The sequence below is a fragment of the Polyodon spathula genome, chromosome 1 (genome assembly GCF_017654505.1).
Source record: "Polyodon spathula isolate WHYD16114869_AA chromosome 1, ASM1765450v1, whole genome shotgun sequence".
Lineage (NCBI taxonomy): Eukaryota > Metazoa > Chordata > Actinopteri > Acipenseriformes > Polyodontidae > Polyodon > Polyodon spathula.
Window position 1 is genome coordinate 58,475,595 of NC_054534.1, and position 18,808 is coordinate 58,494,402.

At 40.3% G+C, this 18,808-nt stretch overlaps 1 protein-coding gene across 2 annotated transcripts in view; it reads right to left on the reverse strand.

Moving 5' to 3' along the window:
• Nucleotides 1-18,808, reverse strand: part of LOC121297248 (zeta-sarcoglycan-like) — a 108,272-nt gene that overhangs the window by 2,591 nt on the left and 86,873 nt on the right. For both annotated transcript variants that reach the window (XM_041223562.1, XM_041223477.1), the window contains one exon: nucleotides 7,704-7,827. In XM_041223562.1, the coding sequence (XP_041079496.1) occupies nucleotides 7,704-7,827 (124 nt within the window). The remainder of the gene's footprint in view (nucleotides 1-7,703; nucleotides 7,828-18,808) is intronic.

Sequence of the window (18,808 nt, forward strand, 5' to 3'; positions counted from 1 at the left end):
TCGAAGAATTGTAACAAGAGGGATTTTTTAAAAACCCCACCTGAAGACGTTACTCACTACTGTGTGAGTGACATTCCCATTAACCCTTAGAGGACCGGGATCATGTTAACACGATCATACTGAAGTGGGCTTCTAGGACTGTGAATGTGCAAACACGATAAAAAATAACTTTGTTTTTTAGACTTACAGGGCCACCATACTTTGCAATACAGGCTTGAAACACATATCAATGGATAGGAGAGGGACTGACGTTCACTTCATGATAGTTTTTTTCATGTGATGTCACTGAGAGGGATATTTAGTGTCTAAAGGGCAGAAACAGTTTACAGTACCAGCCTGAGACAACAGCAGAAGTTTGATGTATTTGGCTTATATTAGAACATAATTATATTAGAACATTTATTCTGGCTCATGTATTTTATATATATATATATATATATATATATATATATATATATATATATATATATATATATATATATATATATATATATATATACCATGAATATGGTTTTACAACATTCATGAACATACTACATGAGTAGGACCTCTTCTTATTAAGTACTTGTATTCTTAGACGTAATGCATTTCTTATAATAATGCATAAGAATAATGCATTTTTATAAATGTATCTCTAAGCAGAATACATATTAAAATGATTTAACTTAATAAAAAAAAAAAAAAAAAAAAAAAACAATAACAAAATATTGTATTGAAAAAAAAGCAAAAAGTTTGTAATGTTCCCAAGAGTGTTCTGAAAAAAGGACACTGTAAAAAAATATATTTTAGTGAATTTTTATAGCAAGACAGTCAACTACAGCCAAAAAGCTTCTGGTCCTGGGGGGGGGAGCAACCCATTGAAAAATGCTTGGTCCTGAAAGGGTTAAGCCAATCACAGCTCACACTAGTAAAATAGCCAATTAAATAGCACACAGGATCCGTTTCCTAACGCAGACAGCACAGATTATTTTGAGTAGGATAGCAAAGGAAAGGTTATTTATTTTACTTTGTGTAAAATTTTAAATCAGTAGCCAAAAAGGAGTAGATGTCATGGAAGCAAAAGGTGGAGGTGGATCACAGAAGATTCCAAAATCGTTAGTCAGATGATTATTTGTTCAATTAATAATTTTGACAGCAAGGCAATATGTCTGATTTGCAGTGCAACGGTTGTAATTATGAAAGATTATAACATACAATGTCACTATGACACACTGCACAAAGAAACATATTTTGAGTTTACTGGAAATGAAAGACACTATGGAGTCTCAACTAAAAGTTTTTCTGAAAATGAGAAGAAGACTGGATGAAAGAGTGGGCTGGCTAGCAGAGTGCTGGAAAAAAAAAAGAAATACAGAAGTACCAATTTTCTTACACTGGATTCTGCATGAACAGGCATTCCCGGGGCAGGAACCAGGGCTGCGAGAGGGAGTGAGTTTTTTTTGCAACTCAGGATTGGATGCTCGGCCTCTGGACAAGGGAGAGAGAAAAGGACGGGCCGGACTTCAACCGAGAGAGCCTTCCCTATGAAGTCGAAGAAAACCTTAATGGCCTCTGGTCCCCTGAAAAGGCAGAGTCCTCTGACTTCCCAGAGAGTAATTATAGGCTCAGCATCGTGACTAGGTCCCAGTTAGTGACCAGGTTTGACCCTCAGAGGACGGAATGGCTCATACGAAGCCTTGACGTAAGGAAGAAAAGAATCTGAACGAACACAAATTAGTGTTAGTTATGGGATTCGATCACTAAGAGTAAGAAGGCCACGTCCCAGGAGGGTAAAGGAAGAAGTAAGAAAGAGCCTTCTTTCTTGAGGCAAGATATATAGCGCATGAGCTGCGAAAGAATAGTGTGTCCAATGGTCCCCTCTGACCACATGAAGAACCTGCAGAGTTACTGGAACTCCAGGTTGGGGAAGTGAGAGTCACTATCTCCCCAGAGGGGACCGACTTAGAGGCATGCGGCATATGAAAGGAGGAGGGAAAAAGCAAAACAATAGAAAGAACTGAGCTGTGACTGGGTTTAAATTGGGAGTCAATGATGATAGACAGGTGAAATTAGGAAAGGGCACTGAAGGAAAGCTGTAACTGTGTACTTTCAAATAAGCCTAGCTATTATGGTGCCTAAGATATTCACGCCAGAAAGTCGGGCCCGGCGATACAATATACATACCATACAGATCCCAACCCTAAAACAATTTGGGAAATTCAACCTGGACTAGAATTATCCTTTGCATAGTGTAAAAACTACCTAAAAAGAAACAAAAAAATGTTGATGGTGTTTGATGTTTCCCATTTAACCACCATTTTTTACTATGTGCCCCAAGCCCGGGTGCACTATGTTACGGTGTTGTGACAAGTGGTGATGTCTACATGCGGGTACTGTCGCAGTCGAGGAAACTCAAAATACCCTTTTGGGAAGATACTGGACCAGGTCCTGGGCCTGGTTCAGGGGTATCCTGACTGCACTTCTTCCTGGGCCTGGTTGTGCGGGGCATCCTGCCCAGTTGTGGCTGTTCCCTCCTTACAGGCGGCCACACCAGTCTGCCGGTGACACGCGGCTGGGCAGAACCTCCTGGTCCTCCTTCCCACACCAGGAACACCAGGGGAAGAGGCTGGCCGAGGTCCTCCAGCGGTGGCTGCAGCAGCTTACATTTCTTCAGCTGCTGCTTCCCTCCTGTCCTTTTCCGCTGTCTGCTCTTCTTTCCCATTTTTTTTTTTTCTCAAAAAAAAAAAATAAATCCTCCCTCTCGGGCTCCCGGAGCGACGGCAGCTCCTCACCCCTCACTGGCTCTGGGGATACTGTGGCAGGCTGGCGAGTGGATAGAGGCCCAGAGACAGTCTGCAGTTCAAAAAAATAACTATTTTATTATAAATAAACAAAAATAAAGTGCACAAGGGCAAAATAACAGATACTCAAACACAAATAAAGCAAAAACAAAACTCACAAAAATAAAGTTTCCAGGCTGGGCAATGCCTTCACTGGATTTAGAAAATTCAAAAACCACAAAACAAACACCAACCTGCTTCCTCAGCTCCCTCCTCTCAAATGAGAAGCTGAGGCCTCCTTTTATATCAGGTGGCTGGGCGCTGATTGATCGTTAATCAACCTAATCAACTAATCAACCCCAGCCACCTGAACATAATAAACCCAGGCAGGCAGGGGAAGTTAACCCCATCCCTGCCAATTTAAAAGGGCAGAGCTTTGCTCTGCCACAATTACATTAAATAAAACTTACGATTTCCCATCAACTCTTGGTTTTCAGTCAAATTAGACTGCTTCTACTGCCTGTATTGACTAAGGTTGACAAAGGTTTAGCGAATTGTTATGGAACCCCTTAACTTTTTGGAATTTAGTTGGGGTATCAACACACATTCTAGAGTTGAATCAGAGAAATTACCATTTACTATCATGCATAAAAGTTAAACCATGTCCTGAAGTCTGTGATATTGCTGCAAGGCATATACTGTAGAGATGGCAAACATACCCAGTAAGATCTTACACTTACATCAGAATGGAAATTTATTAAAATGCATGAAAGCTGAATCTGCTTTTTTTCATTTACCTACCAGGGATGATTTTTGTTTTGTTTTCTGGCTTGCAAGTGCAGTAAAACCTGTCACAACCAATTTAATTGGTTCCAGAGGTCCATCAGATATGTAAAAATCTCGTACCTCAGAGGGAGTTTTTATACCACATTGTTGTTTGATTTACATCAGGGCATTGTAAATCAACATCAGTGTTTCCACAACACTGATGTGTGGTACTGCAAGTATACTATACAAAGAACATGAGAAAAATATTGCAAAACAAAGCACTGTAATACAGTATTTGGCAATTCACAATGTAGAATTCCAAAAACAGTTTTTACCATGCTTTCTCTGTTAAACACCGGGTGTATTTGTTTATAATTGTTCGGTGAATTCCTCTGATCGTGCATTCTCTCTGGCACTCTGTCTGTGATACTATAAAACTTCAAATAATTGCTTGGTCTCAAATAATCACGTGTCTCCAGTACGTGCTGGGGCTGCTGGCAAATATTGTAAATAAATGACAGTTCTCTAATTAAATGGTGGAAGGCGGCTCACCCTAATTCTACAGCTAGTTAACTGCTAATTAATAATAATAATAATAATAATAATAATAATAATAATAATAATAATAATAATAATAATAATAATAATAAATTAAAAAAGTAATTTAAGGTAGGCCTACATGTAATGCATATTTGTTAAATGCAGTTATTATGCTATTAAAAGTTTTGATAATTTTTAGCTTGCTGAAAGTAGTCCCGATACAAACCTCTCGGTTTATGGTAACATTTTGTTGCATTAACAATGTACAAGTTTGAGATTCAACAATACATTATTTTAAATAATGATGCTTATTGCTTTTATTGTTCATTTTTAAAAACATTTTAGAAGTTTGTAGTTTTTTAGTTGTTTGTTTTGCATACCATATCCTTGTTAGCCAGTGCATATATAAAAAAAGACTGTAATAATATTTTAGTTTTATACTTGAGTGTGTACAATACAATGTAACGTTGTTATAAAACAAAACTGTTACTTGGTTCCCATTGACACACAACCTTTTAACAAAGAATTAAATGTTGCTGGAATGTTTAAATTGAGTTACCATGTTGCTACAAGGCTGTTTTGTTAGAAGCTTCTCAATGACTGCATGAAGCTAGTGATCTAATATAAACACCGGTCTCAAATAATCGACGGTCTAAAATAAGCGCCGGGTCTGCTGGCAAATATTGTAAATAAACGCTGGAGGCATTTAATTGAAGTTTTACGGTAAATAAACTCAGCATGATTAGAAGTAACCACCGAACACATACAGTATTATAAGAACATTTTATATGTAAGCAAACGTGTGAAAGTGTACATTGTACATAAAGGGTGGGGGGAGTCTGACAACATTTCAAATATGTTTATGTCAATAATCTTGATCACATTCCTAGTGGATCTATGTGTCCTTGAATGCCTGTTCTTAGTTCTTGTGTTGATTAGACACAAATGTTAAATGCCAAGGATGCATTGCAAATCCACAATCACCTAAGGAAACTTTACTGTAATATCTAATATGCAGTTTTCTATACCAATATTTCATTATTTACTTTTAGGTTTTTATTTGTGTAATTCAAATACAACCTACAGTAGAGGTCAAATATCATAGAATTGGCTTGTTACTATTCAATTTTTATTTTTTTGCCAAATCAACGATTAATATCGATGTTTATTTTTTAAAGAATTTACTGGGGTTAGGTTTTTTTTTTTTTTTCGATTTTTATTTTTCAATTCAAGCAGAGCATGGGTGAAATCGACCTTTATGCTTAAAAAAAACAAAAAAAAAAACAGACTTTTTATGCCATTGAGAAATGTTTGAAATGCCTTTATCATATTCAACCTGCAACAAAACCATGGTTACCAACATCCTAATTGAAGTAACATTTGGTCACAGCAGAGCTATACCTTGTAAAGATAAAGTTCATGGACAAATTGTCTCAAATAAACCATAGAAAACGCAGCATATAAAAGTGTATTACACAGACTTTTATAGCAAACATTTACAAGAAAAATAATATACACAAAACAAAACATTACAGAGTTGAACAGAGCTAACTCGCACTTATTATTCTGAGCTCCGCCCACCTGGACGCTTCGTCCTGCCACGGAGACTTCAGTTGATCAGGGTATTGTGCACAATACTCATTAAGTGTTTTCCTCCTGCGCTCCATTTTCAAATCAAACTAGTAACTGTCACCATATATAAGCTTACTTATACCTTAACCTGCTAATTTTAAAGTAGGTGAATGACAAGCTCTGTAACTGGAAAATGAAAGTGCACAGTCAGTCTTGATGACTGACAGTCATTTAAACGAATGAGAGTGAAACTACACTAGCCTATTAAGGGACCTCTGAGTTGACTGACAACGACCCCAGCCATTCAGAGCGGAATGGAGACAGGACAGAGAGCAAGTATAAAAACTATACAGACTAGAGATTATTTTTAAAATGATTATTTTAAGTAAAAAAAAAATAGCAAATTTATTTCAGTAGAACTCATATTTTTGGGGAATTCAACGTTTAACAAGCTTTACCGATTGAAATCGAAAAGTAGCAAGCCTACCTATAACGTATGCATCTAGAGTTCAGGTTACAGTTGCATTGATAATTTCTTGGTAGTAACGTTACACTGGGTGCAAATAATTTTAGCAATACAACAAATGTTCCGTAAGGTTACAAATGATAAAAAAAAAAAAAGTGAATAAATCTCATTGATAACCACAAACAGAAAAATCTAAAATATTTTCATAACTACAAATATTGAATTATCTTGGTAGTCTATAAGAAATTAACTATAGTCCTGTACACACACTCTCTCTCCCTCTCTCTCTCTCTCTCTGGTGTCACAGACTTTCGCAGTTTAGCATGATTACTTAACAATGAAATTGGCATGATGACCGCTTGAATATGCGAAATCAATGCTACATGCCTATTTGTTGATTAACAATTGAGTTATAATTAATTCCCTTTTGAAAATCACACCCTTTGAATACTAATGGGGTTGGTCTAAACTGCTGTAGGAAACAGATTCTTTGTCACTGTGTTTATAGTGCCTAATTGGCACATTGCAGTGGTTAAATCAGTTACTTGGGAAAGCCATATCCCTTCTGGTTGATGATTTTCAATGAAAATAAGTTACCCCACAGCTGAGGTGTCTGTCTTTAGCTCAGAAGTATGTCCTAGGCGTGGGACTTAACCCCCTTTCTGCCAGTCCATACACCTGAAATTTACCTTCATCTCCATTTCAGTCGTTGAACTTGACCCTTTATTTATTTATTTATTTTAAGGTGCATTTTTAAGAATGCAGATTTTTCTGAGTTGTCTATAGACATTTGTATATAAGAAACTATCACAGAAACCCCTTAACCTTTTGGCGCTGAGCCATTCTAATTTCGGTTGAGTAAGCAGTAGGCGTAATCCTGGTTAGATCCCAGAGGTTGTAAACTTAATTAGATATAAAGTTGATTGAAGGGGTTTTAGGGACAAATTAATTTTCAACATAAAGTTGACATTGTCATGTTTATCAATTGCTGACCATATCTCATGGCTCTCACCAGATAATCTGTTTTCCATTAAAATGTAAAAATAAATCATTTTAGAAAAAGTGTAGTGTTTGGTAGGCCCATGCCGAGCAATGAGTACAAACAAATATTCGTAATGAGTTTGGTTGGTTTTCCAAATACACAAGTCATTTTACTATTACTTATTATTCAAGAAAAAAAAAAATAGTTAAAAAAATCACTGAATCAGCTCCTGGCTCCAATAGGGCAGTGATGACTGGTTCTCTATCCATAGACTTGAGATTGACAATCTGGGGAGGGATCATCAGCACAGCAGTCTAAATGTTAGTCTTCCATTTTCAGAGGAGAAGATTGAAGCTCTGTTGCATAGTTGAAAAGCAAAGCAATAGTATATCCCATCTATATAGGGTAGTATATCCCCCTATATCGGTATAGGGGATAGAGCCTTTCAGCTACCACTAGTCATTGTAATGGTGGTATGCTTTACCTTTTCCACATGAGTTGCATATACTCAAGCAACAAACTTAAAAGTTAAATACCATATCCAAAAAGAAAAGGCTATTCTAATTTATCATCAGGTTAATTGTACATAAACAATTGATGTGCCTGACAAGCTCACCTCTCCCTCTGTGGACTCAAGCTGCAGCTCTTTTCGACAGGTTGCCTTGAAGTCCCCTGCATCAGCATTAATTTCAACCCCCTTTGGAGCCTCCATTGTAAGGGTCCGTGTTGGAGATTCAAGCCTGTAAAATGTGCATTGATGAGTAAATATCAGGTTGTATAAAACATTACCACTGTCATAAATCAATGACTCTGTTTTAGATTTTTGAAATAGATTGCTCTATAGATTTGTTAAATAACATACTTTCTGTAAAGCCATCTGCAGTAAACTAAGTATTTCTACTCTGCTTTTGGTACTGTGATGGCCACAGTATATTCTGAGTGTAATCTCACCAGTGTAGTATACCACCTTATCATAACCTTTGATTTGTATTCTATACTTAAAAACTTAAAAACAACTATATACTGTATAAGTGTAAACAACACAAACATTTAAAGAAAAAGTTACCAAATACACAGTAAACCCTGTCTAATCTTGCCACTGTACATATTGGAATTCTATGTCAGCATAATTTTGGGGTACCGATCAAATCCCTATTGAAATGAATGTGATACCCTGGACAGTGCTCCTACTGTTCAGTGTTCAACTAGTTTATAATTTATACCTTTTTTTAGGTACTGTATTATATTTTACAGTACCTCTGTAAACCAGCACACTGTATTATCTGGTACAATTTTCTGGTTCCAAGTTATACCAAGTAAGAAATGTTTTACTATACACTATTGGATTATGCGTGTTATGTAATTACAAACGCTTCGTTGATGAGTGACTGCAAGTAACATTTGACAATTCAGGATGTTCATTTTTTGTGTTTTATTCCCTTCTCTTGTTTTTGTGCTCCTGTGAAAGGGTAGCATTTCTGTCAAGGCAATAGCAGACACAGGAGACAAGAAATTGCAGTTGAGACCTTGGTAGCAGACTTTTATTCAGCTACAAACAAATAAACAAAATTATCACACAAACCAGTACCCAAGCTAAGGCTATCCTGATCAGACCACAACCTGCTACTCTAGCATGTATCCATGATCTTAACTCAGAAGCTGCCACACTTTCCACAGCAGCATATGTAAATCTGGGGGTGGGGCCCCAGTTCCTCCTCCTGTGAACGCAACAGCAGCTCCTCCCTCACGGACTGGCTTGGAGTCTTGAAAAGAGGCAGGGTAGCCCGGCAGCAACAGTGCAGGCCATGGGGCAAGGCTCTTCGACAGCGACAATGCAAGTCATGGTGCAAGGCTCTCCAACAGCGACAATGCAAGCCATGGTGTAGGGTTCTCCGGCAGCTGCAATGCAGGTCCCAGGAGGGGGTACCGGCTGAGGCAACACAAGTCACAAAACAGGGCACTCCGGTCGAGGCAGCGCAGGTTGCAAGAGGGGGCACTCCGGTAGGCCTGCCACAGGTCACAGGACAAGGCACTCCAGGGTGGCATAGCCATTACACTTCCCTCACTGAGGGTAGCCGATCTGCTTTAGGTACTGGAGACATCGGGGCCTCTCCTTCTGGTGCTGGAGACATTGGAGCCTCTCCCTGTGGTGCTGGAGACAGTGGGACAGCTCCTCTTTTTGGGCACTGGAGACAGCAGGACAGCTCCCCCTTCTTGGGCACTGGTAACGTCTCATCCTTCCTGGGTGCTGGAGATGGCAGTAGCTCTTCCCTCTTTGGCCTGGAGACGGCAGTGACTCCTCTCCCTTTCTTTAGCTCTGGAGATGGCAGTGGCTCCTCCCTCTTTGGATCTGGAGATGGCAGCGGCTCCTCTCCCTTTCTTTTTCTCTGGAGATGGCAGTGGCTCCTCCCTCTTTGGCACTTTGGCAGGCAACACCTCTCTCTCTGGCTCTCAGGCAGACAGCACCTCATTTGCTTGCCTCCAGGAACTTCACCCAGCACACTGCAGTGTGGCCGAACTCTCCACAAGTGAGGCACCAACCTCAGAGCTTGCCCTCCATTAGGGTGTCCAAACCACCGCTCCAGATGGTTTGGGAGGCAGAGGGCCCATCTTTGGCTTTCAGGTAGGCAGCTGGTCTTGGGCTTTAAGGTGGAGCCCCTAGTCCAGGGACTCCACCTTATCCCTTGCATATGCAATCATAAAGCGGAGTCTTCATATGGGCAATCTTCACTGTCTTGCCCAAATTCCAGGCAAGTCTCGCAAATGACAGTTGCTTCAGCTTGCAGAAACCACTGCTCCTGTTCTCACTCTTCTGGTAGTTTGTTAATTTACTCAAGAGACAAGAAGCTGCAGTTAAAGAGCTGTTGTGCACATTTATTAAACCAACACTGGAATAAATAAACACGGCACAGGGGACAAAATAAAAGAAAACAATAAGACATAAGCTGGGCATTCACCCTCACTACCTCAAACGCAACACTGTTACACACAATTACCTACTCAGACACTCAATTAAACACCAACTCCCTAAACAAAGGATTTCTCCTTGCTTTTACACATGCGGCCACTCCCCAATTAGTATCAATGACTTAAATGGGGAATGGCAACAACTGTGATTGCTGGCAGGGACAGATTTAACCCCATCCCTGCCAACCTTACATTCCCACACCCACACTATTTACAGCACTATTTGCCCGGCCACAGGGGTGCGATCCAATCCTGCCACCAAATGCGGAAGAGTATCGTTGCGGTCAAGGCTAGCAGTGGGAATAGCAGACACAGGTGATGGTAGATGGCAGCTGAGTGCTTGGTAGCATATAACCAAACTAAATAAATTAAGCAAGTATACAAAATGCAAAACCAAGTAGCACCAAAGCTAAGGCTATCACGGTGCACTAACACCAGAGCTCAACCTGCTACTCTGCCATGTAACTCTGAACTGATCTCAGGAGCTGTCTCCCAGCTCTCTCCCTGTCACAGCTCTTAGAAGGGTATTATTTCAATTAAAAAAAAACAAAAAAAAAAAAGTGTGATTCGGAGACATTGTAAATTCAATTCCCTTCCTTAAAATAAAACAACCCATTCCATGTTGCTGCGCTTTAAATTTGAAAAATTGCCTTAGCATTATATTTAATCTACCCCCAAGACAAACATGTAGCTAAAATCTTCATTGGTTTTAAGGCATTGACCAAGTAACTTGTTGAACTGATAATTAATATACCTTAAACATGTTGTACCTTTAATAAAGAAAACTTTATATATTGTATACCTATGAAGAAAAGTACACTATTGATCATTTTGTACTCTCAGAGGGTCTTGGGGATGATTTAATGAATTCTGGAGAAACAGATTATAAGAATCATGTTACAATGATACAATGAAATTATAAAAACTGAAAATGTGGAACATTACATACAAGTTATTCAAGAAACAAAAAGACCTACCTGTCCCATGTGTGTATGAGATAAGTGCGGGATTAATCAGTGAAAGCAATAGTATCTCCTGGAACTTATTTATCAAGACTTTGGAACCCAATTTTGTATCATCAATGGATCTAAGCCCTTACATTATAAACTGAAATTTAAAACAAGTTAAATGTAGTTGTTCATAGTTATATGTACTGGTATGCAAAAAATGTGTTTTACCAAGCATTGTTTTGTGTACTTAAGTTGCATAGTGCATGTTTTATTGACACTGTGTGATACAGTTGAAAGAAAAAGGCTAATGTAATATGTTTTTCATAGTCAGCGTTAGAGGCACACTCACTCAGCAGCTCTTGACAGAGGGCATCCTTCACAGCTAGTGTTTGTTTTTTTTTATCTTCCATAGTATTCTAATTTTACCTGTGTATTGGACAAATCGGGGCCCTTTTATTAGTTTTATATATATATATCTATATATATATATATATATATATATATATATATATATATATATATATATATATATAGATATATATAGATAGATATATAGATAGATAGATATATTACAAAAAAGATTTAAATACAATGCACGTATGGCATTTTAGCTGATTAAGGGACGTCCTAAATACTTTTGTGCACCTTTACTTTTACTTTAAAGTGTGTGTGTGTGTGTGTGTGTGTGTGTGTGTGTGTGTGTGTGTGTGTGTGTGTGTGTGTATAAAGTCATACAAAGATGACTACAAAAGATTTAGAAGTGAGTAGTTTTTCGAGATTTACAATTATACTGTATTTACAGTATAATTATAAATCTCGAAAAACTACTCACTTCTAAATCTTTTGTAGTCATCTTTGTATTACTTTAGTATACATATATACAGCTCTGGAAAAAATTAAGAGACCACTGCAAAATTATCAGTTTCTCTGGTTTTACTATTTATAGGTATGTGTTTGGGTAAAATGAACATTTTTGTTTTATTCTATAAGCTACTGACAACATTTCTCCCAAATTCCAAATAAAAATATTGTCATTTAGAGCATTTATTTGCAGAAAATGACAACTGGTCAAAATAACAAAAGAGATGCAGTGTTGTCAGACCTTGAATAATGCAAAGAAAATAAGTTAATATTCATTTTTAAACAACACAATAGTAATGTTTTAACTTAGGAAGAATTCAGAAATCAATATTTGGTGGAATAACCCTGATTTTCAAGCACAGCTTTCATGCGTCTTGGCATGCTCTCCACCAGTCTTTCACATTGATTTTAGGTGACTTTATGCCACTCCTGGCGCAAAAATTCAAGCAGCTCTGCTTTGTTTGATGGCTTGTGACCATCTATCTTCCTCTTGATCACATTCCAAAGGTTTTCAATGGGGTTCAGGTCTGGAGATTGGGCTGGCCATGACAGGGTCTTGATCTGGTGGTCCTCCATCCACACCTTGATTGACCTGGCTGTGTGGCATGGAGCATTGTCCTGCTGGAAAAACCAATCCTCAGAGTTGGGGAACATTGTCAGAGCAGAAGGAAGCAAGTTTTCTTCCAGGACAACCTTGTACTTGGCTTGATTCATGCCAAATCTGTCCGATTCCAACCTTGCTGAAGCACCTCCAGATAATCACCAATCCTCCACCACATTTCACAGTGGGTGCGAGACACTGTGGCTTGTAGGCCTCTTCAGGTCTCCATCTAACCATTAGTCGACAAGGTGTTGGGCAAAGCTGAAAATTGGACTCATCTGGGGGTGCTTCAGCAAGGCTGGAATCGGGCAAATTTGTCTTTGTGAAGGGTGCATGAATCAAGCCAAGTACTCTTAGTTCTCCTGGAAGAAAACTTGCTTCCTTCTGCTCTAACAATGTTCCCCAACTCTGAGGATTGGTTTTTCCAGCAGGACAATGCTCCATGCCACACAGCCAGGTCAATGTGGATGGAGGACCAAACTGTGGCTGCTCAAACTGTGTGAAATAACATCTCTTATACAATTAGAGACATTGTACATGTGATGTATTAACTTATTATACATCACACTAATGAATATTATAGTAAGGAATAGTTTAAGAATAAAAAATATTTTTATTTTTTGTAAAACATAACTTAACCCCCACCACCACCGTCCATGAAATGGTTCAGTCCAAAATCAATTGCCACAGTCCCTAAATAACACTGTGTAACAATTTTTTTTTGTTGTTCCTGGGTAGTAAGTGTTATTTCCTAATTGTTTATGCCTCAAAAGTATAGAACATGGATATGTGGCTATGTAAATACAGTATAATTGTAAATCTCGAAAAACTACTCACTTCTAAATCTTTTGTAGTCATCTTTGTGTTACTTTAGTATAAATACATGTTAATTTGGATTCATATGTTGTTTTTTTCTGACTTTATGTGAACGAAAAGACACACATTTTCCCATTTTCCCATTGGAAATAGTGATATTTTGAAATATCACTGTCCTGGTCACAAAAGCAAAGTTTGTGGGGAATAATAGCCATTTTCTATACTTTTGAGGCATAAGCAATTAGGAAATAACACTTACTACCCAGGAACAAAAATTGTGTTACATAGTGTAATGTGTGTACGCTTACAGGTGCTGTTTCATGGTGAGACTGTTTATTAAAACAAAAGAAAAGCTGGAGAAACTAGTGTCAAGAATTTAATTCATCAGAACTTAAACAAAGACTTAATAGTACAATCCATTTTCAAAAGGTACCAGGTACGTGTCTTTCTTTGTTTTGATTTGATTTGATTTGGGAAAATTTGAATTAAGTGTGATGTTCTATGCACGGTATAATGTACACAGGATAAGATATGCTGGAATTTTGGCAAATACTTCACTGTGATTGGTTGATTTCTGATATGTGATTTGTAATACAAAATGATGATATTCCCTTTCAACTCTAAAATGACTAGTATTTACATATTGTCTACACATATTTTAACAGTACTAAAGAAGAACAACTTCATTTTTAATACATTTAAAGGATGATAGTGACAAGTCAAATAGTTTAACCAATAATAAAACCACTGCATACTGAAAGATGCATGTTGTATTAACAACAAATTAAGCTATTCACCCTCTTCAATTTATTCAAAATTCTGCTGCTCGTGTGGTATTTTCCCAACCCCGCTACTCACACGATACCCTCTGCTTCGCATTTTCCACTGGCTACCTACCTCTGCTCGAATCCGATTTAAGACCCTTGTTCTTGCCTATGGCTCTATTCATCATACTGCTCTTTCCTATCTCCAATCCCTCGTATCTCCTTATATTCCCGCTTGCCCTTTCCGCTCATCCTCTTGTGGCTGACGTTATGTCTTCTCTTCACTCTCCTTCCTCCTGTGCTTGCTCCTTCTCTTCCTTTGTCCTCCTGTGGTGGAACCAGCTAAAGGTTATCCTCAGGACTGTTCAGTCTTTAACTGTGTTCCATCATCTTCTCAAAACCCACTTATTCAATCTTTAAATTCATATCTATATCTTTTTGTATGTTCCTTTATTTTATAACTTTTCTTGTTCTCGTCTCGTAAAGAGCTTTGTGATGGTGGTCCACTATGAAAGGCGCTATATAAAATAAAGACTGATTGCTTGATTGATATCATCAATATATATGTTTGTTTTACATTTTTGTTGCCTGTAATTTATATACCTTTTATATTTTGTTTAATTTTCTGTAAGTCGCTTTGGATAATAAAATAATAATAAAATACATACTGTGTGCTACTACTGCTAGAATACATTTTATATAATAAAAGAAAAGAAAACATACAGAAATAAATACGGACATTTGGTATTAGGTGCACTATTTCAAAGCACAATATTTGACTGTGGCAGTTTTGTTTGAAAACATTTGTAAAATAGCAAGCAACTTTAAATTAAAATATTAGCATGTCTATATTTTGTCAGTTAAAATGAAATTCTAATTAATTTCTGGAGTGAAAAAAAAAAACAGATCTACAGTAGTTTGACTACTGTATACTAAGAAACTGCATTGGTACACCACAGATTGAGTCACCATACAAGAAGGGAGAGATCAAGTTGAGAGAAAATTTCTGTGAACAAAAGGGTTGCACTCATTTGCAGTTACTTGAAGAAGCCATTAGGATATTTTTGCTTGCAACAAATTAACATAATTAGATCCACTATAATTGAAAAAAGTATAGGCTGTGATAGAGAGAACAGGAATTTGAACTGTAAATCTCCCTCCCGACCATACTTCCAACACACTTCTTCTGAATCCTCAAAGAAATCAAACTGATACATTTTCCAAGAACTTCAATTATCATAATTTTTTTTCTAATTATAAACAAACAGAGGAATCTCCCAGAACTCTGAATCACAATTAAAACACTCAGAAAGATAAACACAGTGGATTAAATGGCTTTCATTTTAATAAGATTCATATTTAGAAATTTATAAAAAGATAAGGTTCCCCTAGACAACAAAAGCTATGTATTATACAATATTATGAAACGATTTAGCCTGTAGCTTTGAACAAGTAACATGATTTTAAATAATACAGATAAATTAGGGTGTATCAAATGAATGCAGTAATGTGCTAGTTCTACAAGATTATTATTAACATACTTTGTTTATTTGTTATAAATGTTATCTTGTATTGTTTGAAGACACATTTACACCAAAGATTAAATTACATTACAAAGCCCCCCTAACTTTTGTTATCAAAGATTAATTAATAGACCTGCCACACAAATGATATGGCTGCCATGGTGATGTATGAAGGGAGGTAGATTGTTACCATACAAAGTGTTTAGGGGTCTGCATTAGACAGAACGATAGGTTGCGGATGCAACCCCAGTTCCCTGAAAGAGAAAATAACCATCAACGTATGGGACATTGCCGTCAGGTAGTAGGGATTGGCTGAGCTTTATAGCAAAGCTGCCATGTAAGCCAGCCCACCTGGGAGCTTACTATACACAGCGCACAGAGACTCTCTTCCTCTTTTGCTCTTCGGGCCGAGAAGGCTTCCAGACTGACCTCGCGGGTTGATGGTTATTTTATCTTTCAGGGAACCGGGGTTGCATCCACAACCTATCGTTCCCTTTCAAATCGTTCCCTTTCAACGATAGGTTGCGGATGCAACCCCGGTTTCCTGAAAGAGAAAATAACCATCAAGGTATGGGAACAGTGTACCCAAGCCATCGCGAGGGAGGATTCTCAGCAGTAGGCAGGGGGCTCGTAGGCCGCCCTGGCAGTTGATATACGCCACAACCGTGGTGTTGTCCGACCGCACCAACACGTGCTTGTCTAGAAGCACTGGCAAGACGTGTCGGAGGGCGAGGTCCACTGCTCTGAGTTCCAGAACTTTGATGTGGGCTGACCTCCAGGGTCCTGACCAAACTCTGCGGGTCCCTGAGCCATTCCAAACTGCTCCCCAACCTTGGTTGGAAGCATCGGTCGTAACCACTTCCCTCCGGAAGATGGGACCCAGGCGAACGCCCCGGCGGATGTTTGACGGAACTATCCACCAGCGTAGTGCTTCCCAGCAGGTTCGGGATACCGTCAACCTGCGGTGTTTGTCTCTCCACGGATGTAACGCAAAGGCATTGAACCAGGCCTGTAGAGGTCTCTGGTGTAATAAGCCCAAGGGAAGGGCTTGTGAGGTGGCAGCCATCAGCCCCAGCATGCGCTGGCACAGCTCAATGCTGATTGTTTCTACCAACCTGAATAGGGAGAGACACCGCTCCAGCGAGGCAACTCTTTGTGTCGATAAGGTCGCTACCATGGATACTGAGTCCAGGTGCAGACCCACAAATTTGGTCTGTTGGCTTGGCACGAGGCGGCTCTTCTCTGAATTGACCTTCAGACCCAGCCGCTGAAGATGGTCTGTAACCATCACTGTGTGCTGTGCCAGCTGCTCCTTCGACTGCGCGCAGACGAGCCAGTCATCCAGATAGTTCAGCAGTAGGACACCTTGAGCCCGCAAAGGAGCTAAAATGGCATCCGTACATTTGGAAAAGGTTCGAGGAGTTAGTGACAGACCGAATGGGAGGACACAAAACTCGTACACCCTGCTCTGAAATGTGAAACGCAGATACTTCCTGTGACCTGGACAGATGGGAATGTGAAAGTACGCATCTGTCAGGTCCACGGTGGTAAACCAGTCACCGTCTCGAACTGACTGGATGTGCGTAAGCATCCTGAACGATAACCGTCGTAGGTATCTGTTCAGTACTCGCAGATCTAAAATAGGGCGGAACCTGCCGTCCTTTTTGGGCACTAGGAAGTATTTGGAATAGAACCCCTGGTCGACCAGAGCAGGGTCTACTTGTTGAATGGCACGCTTCCTGAGCAGTGCCTGTATCTCTACATTCAGAGCCAAGGACTGAACCGAGTCCTTCACTGCAGTTACGACCACCCCCCTGAAGGGGGGAGGCTTTAACCGGAACTGAAGGGTGTACCCGGTGGAAATGGTCTTGTGCACCCAGATGTCGTTGGTGCACTGTTGCCAGAACTGGAGCTGTGGAACAGTATAAGGGTGGGCTAATAGCTGCCTGGCTGTCTCAGGGCTGCTTTGGCTGTGCTCGCTCACGAGGGGCCTGACCAGAGCCATGAGGACGTGACCTGCCACCTCCTCTAGGGCGCCATTCTACGCACCACGGTTTTGTAAACCCAAGCTGGCCGCGTGCTGGTGGACCTACGGGGGAGGTCCTACTACCCTGTGGTTGCGTATGCTGCTGTGGCGGTGTCTTACGCCAAGGCTGTTCCTGAAGCTGCTTCGGCTGGAACTGCTTACTTGGCCACATCTTGGCCATTTGCTGTGACGCCTCCCGAGCTTTGACGGAGCGTTGCAGCATCTCCTCCACTGCCGGACCAAACGTGTGTCCGGGTGTAATTGGAGCGTACAGCAAGGAGGCCTTGTCAGGCTCCTGCACTCTCACCTGCGAGAGCCAGAGCTGTCTTCTGGCCACCACCATAGAAGCAATGGTCCTGCCCTGAGCCCGCACGTTGAGCTGGGCTAACTTCACCAGCAGCTGGCCGACTGTGCCTAGCTTGCTTCTGAGGGCCGCAGAAGGGCACTCAGGTAGGTCTCGAATTAGTGCCACCTGGTAAACTGTCAGTAGACTGGCTACGTTAGACAGTCGGACTGCCTCTGTGGCCGCAGAGTACCCTTTTTTGAAGTGTATCTCTGTGGTCCTGCACTGCTTGTTAGGACACACGGTCCTTTGTAAGCCCAGATAGTGTCGGCGTTTTGACCAATGCGGCGAACCCAGCATCCACAGGTGGAAAGGACGCCTGGCCGGCCTCACTGGCCTCCTGCATAGTAAAGGCCGAAGCCTTGCGAGACGTCGCAGGAGCCGAGGCCGGAGCCCCCCATGTAGACTGCACCTCCTTAACAAATTCCGGGAATGTCGGAAGCATCCTGGACTGATGGGACTGGGCTGAAGGCGACTCAAACAGAGATCCCCGGGGAAGCTCTGTCCGAGGCCAATCGATACCCAAGTGGCAGGTTGCTCTGTCCACCACAGACCACATAGGGTCATCAGTGTCCATCAGCTCGGACTCAGCGTCCTGGTCAGAGTGGTGGGAGGCTACCTCAGCCTCTACACTGTCCCCTTCCAGGATGTCAGAAGCATCTCTGGAGACAGCATCGATATCCCAGTCCTTCTGCGGCGGCATTGGAAGGGAAATGGCCAATGGAGATTGTGGGGGGGCCACTGGTTGGCTGGTGATGGGTCCAGTGGGCTGTTCTGGGGCTCGAGGCACTGCAGTAGCCAGAAACATGAGAAGGGACTGCTGTCCCATTATAACCTCCATGAATTGGGACATCTTGGAGGTTAGCTCCA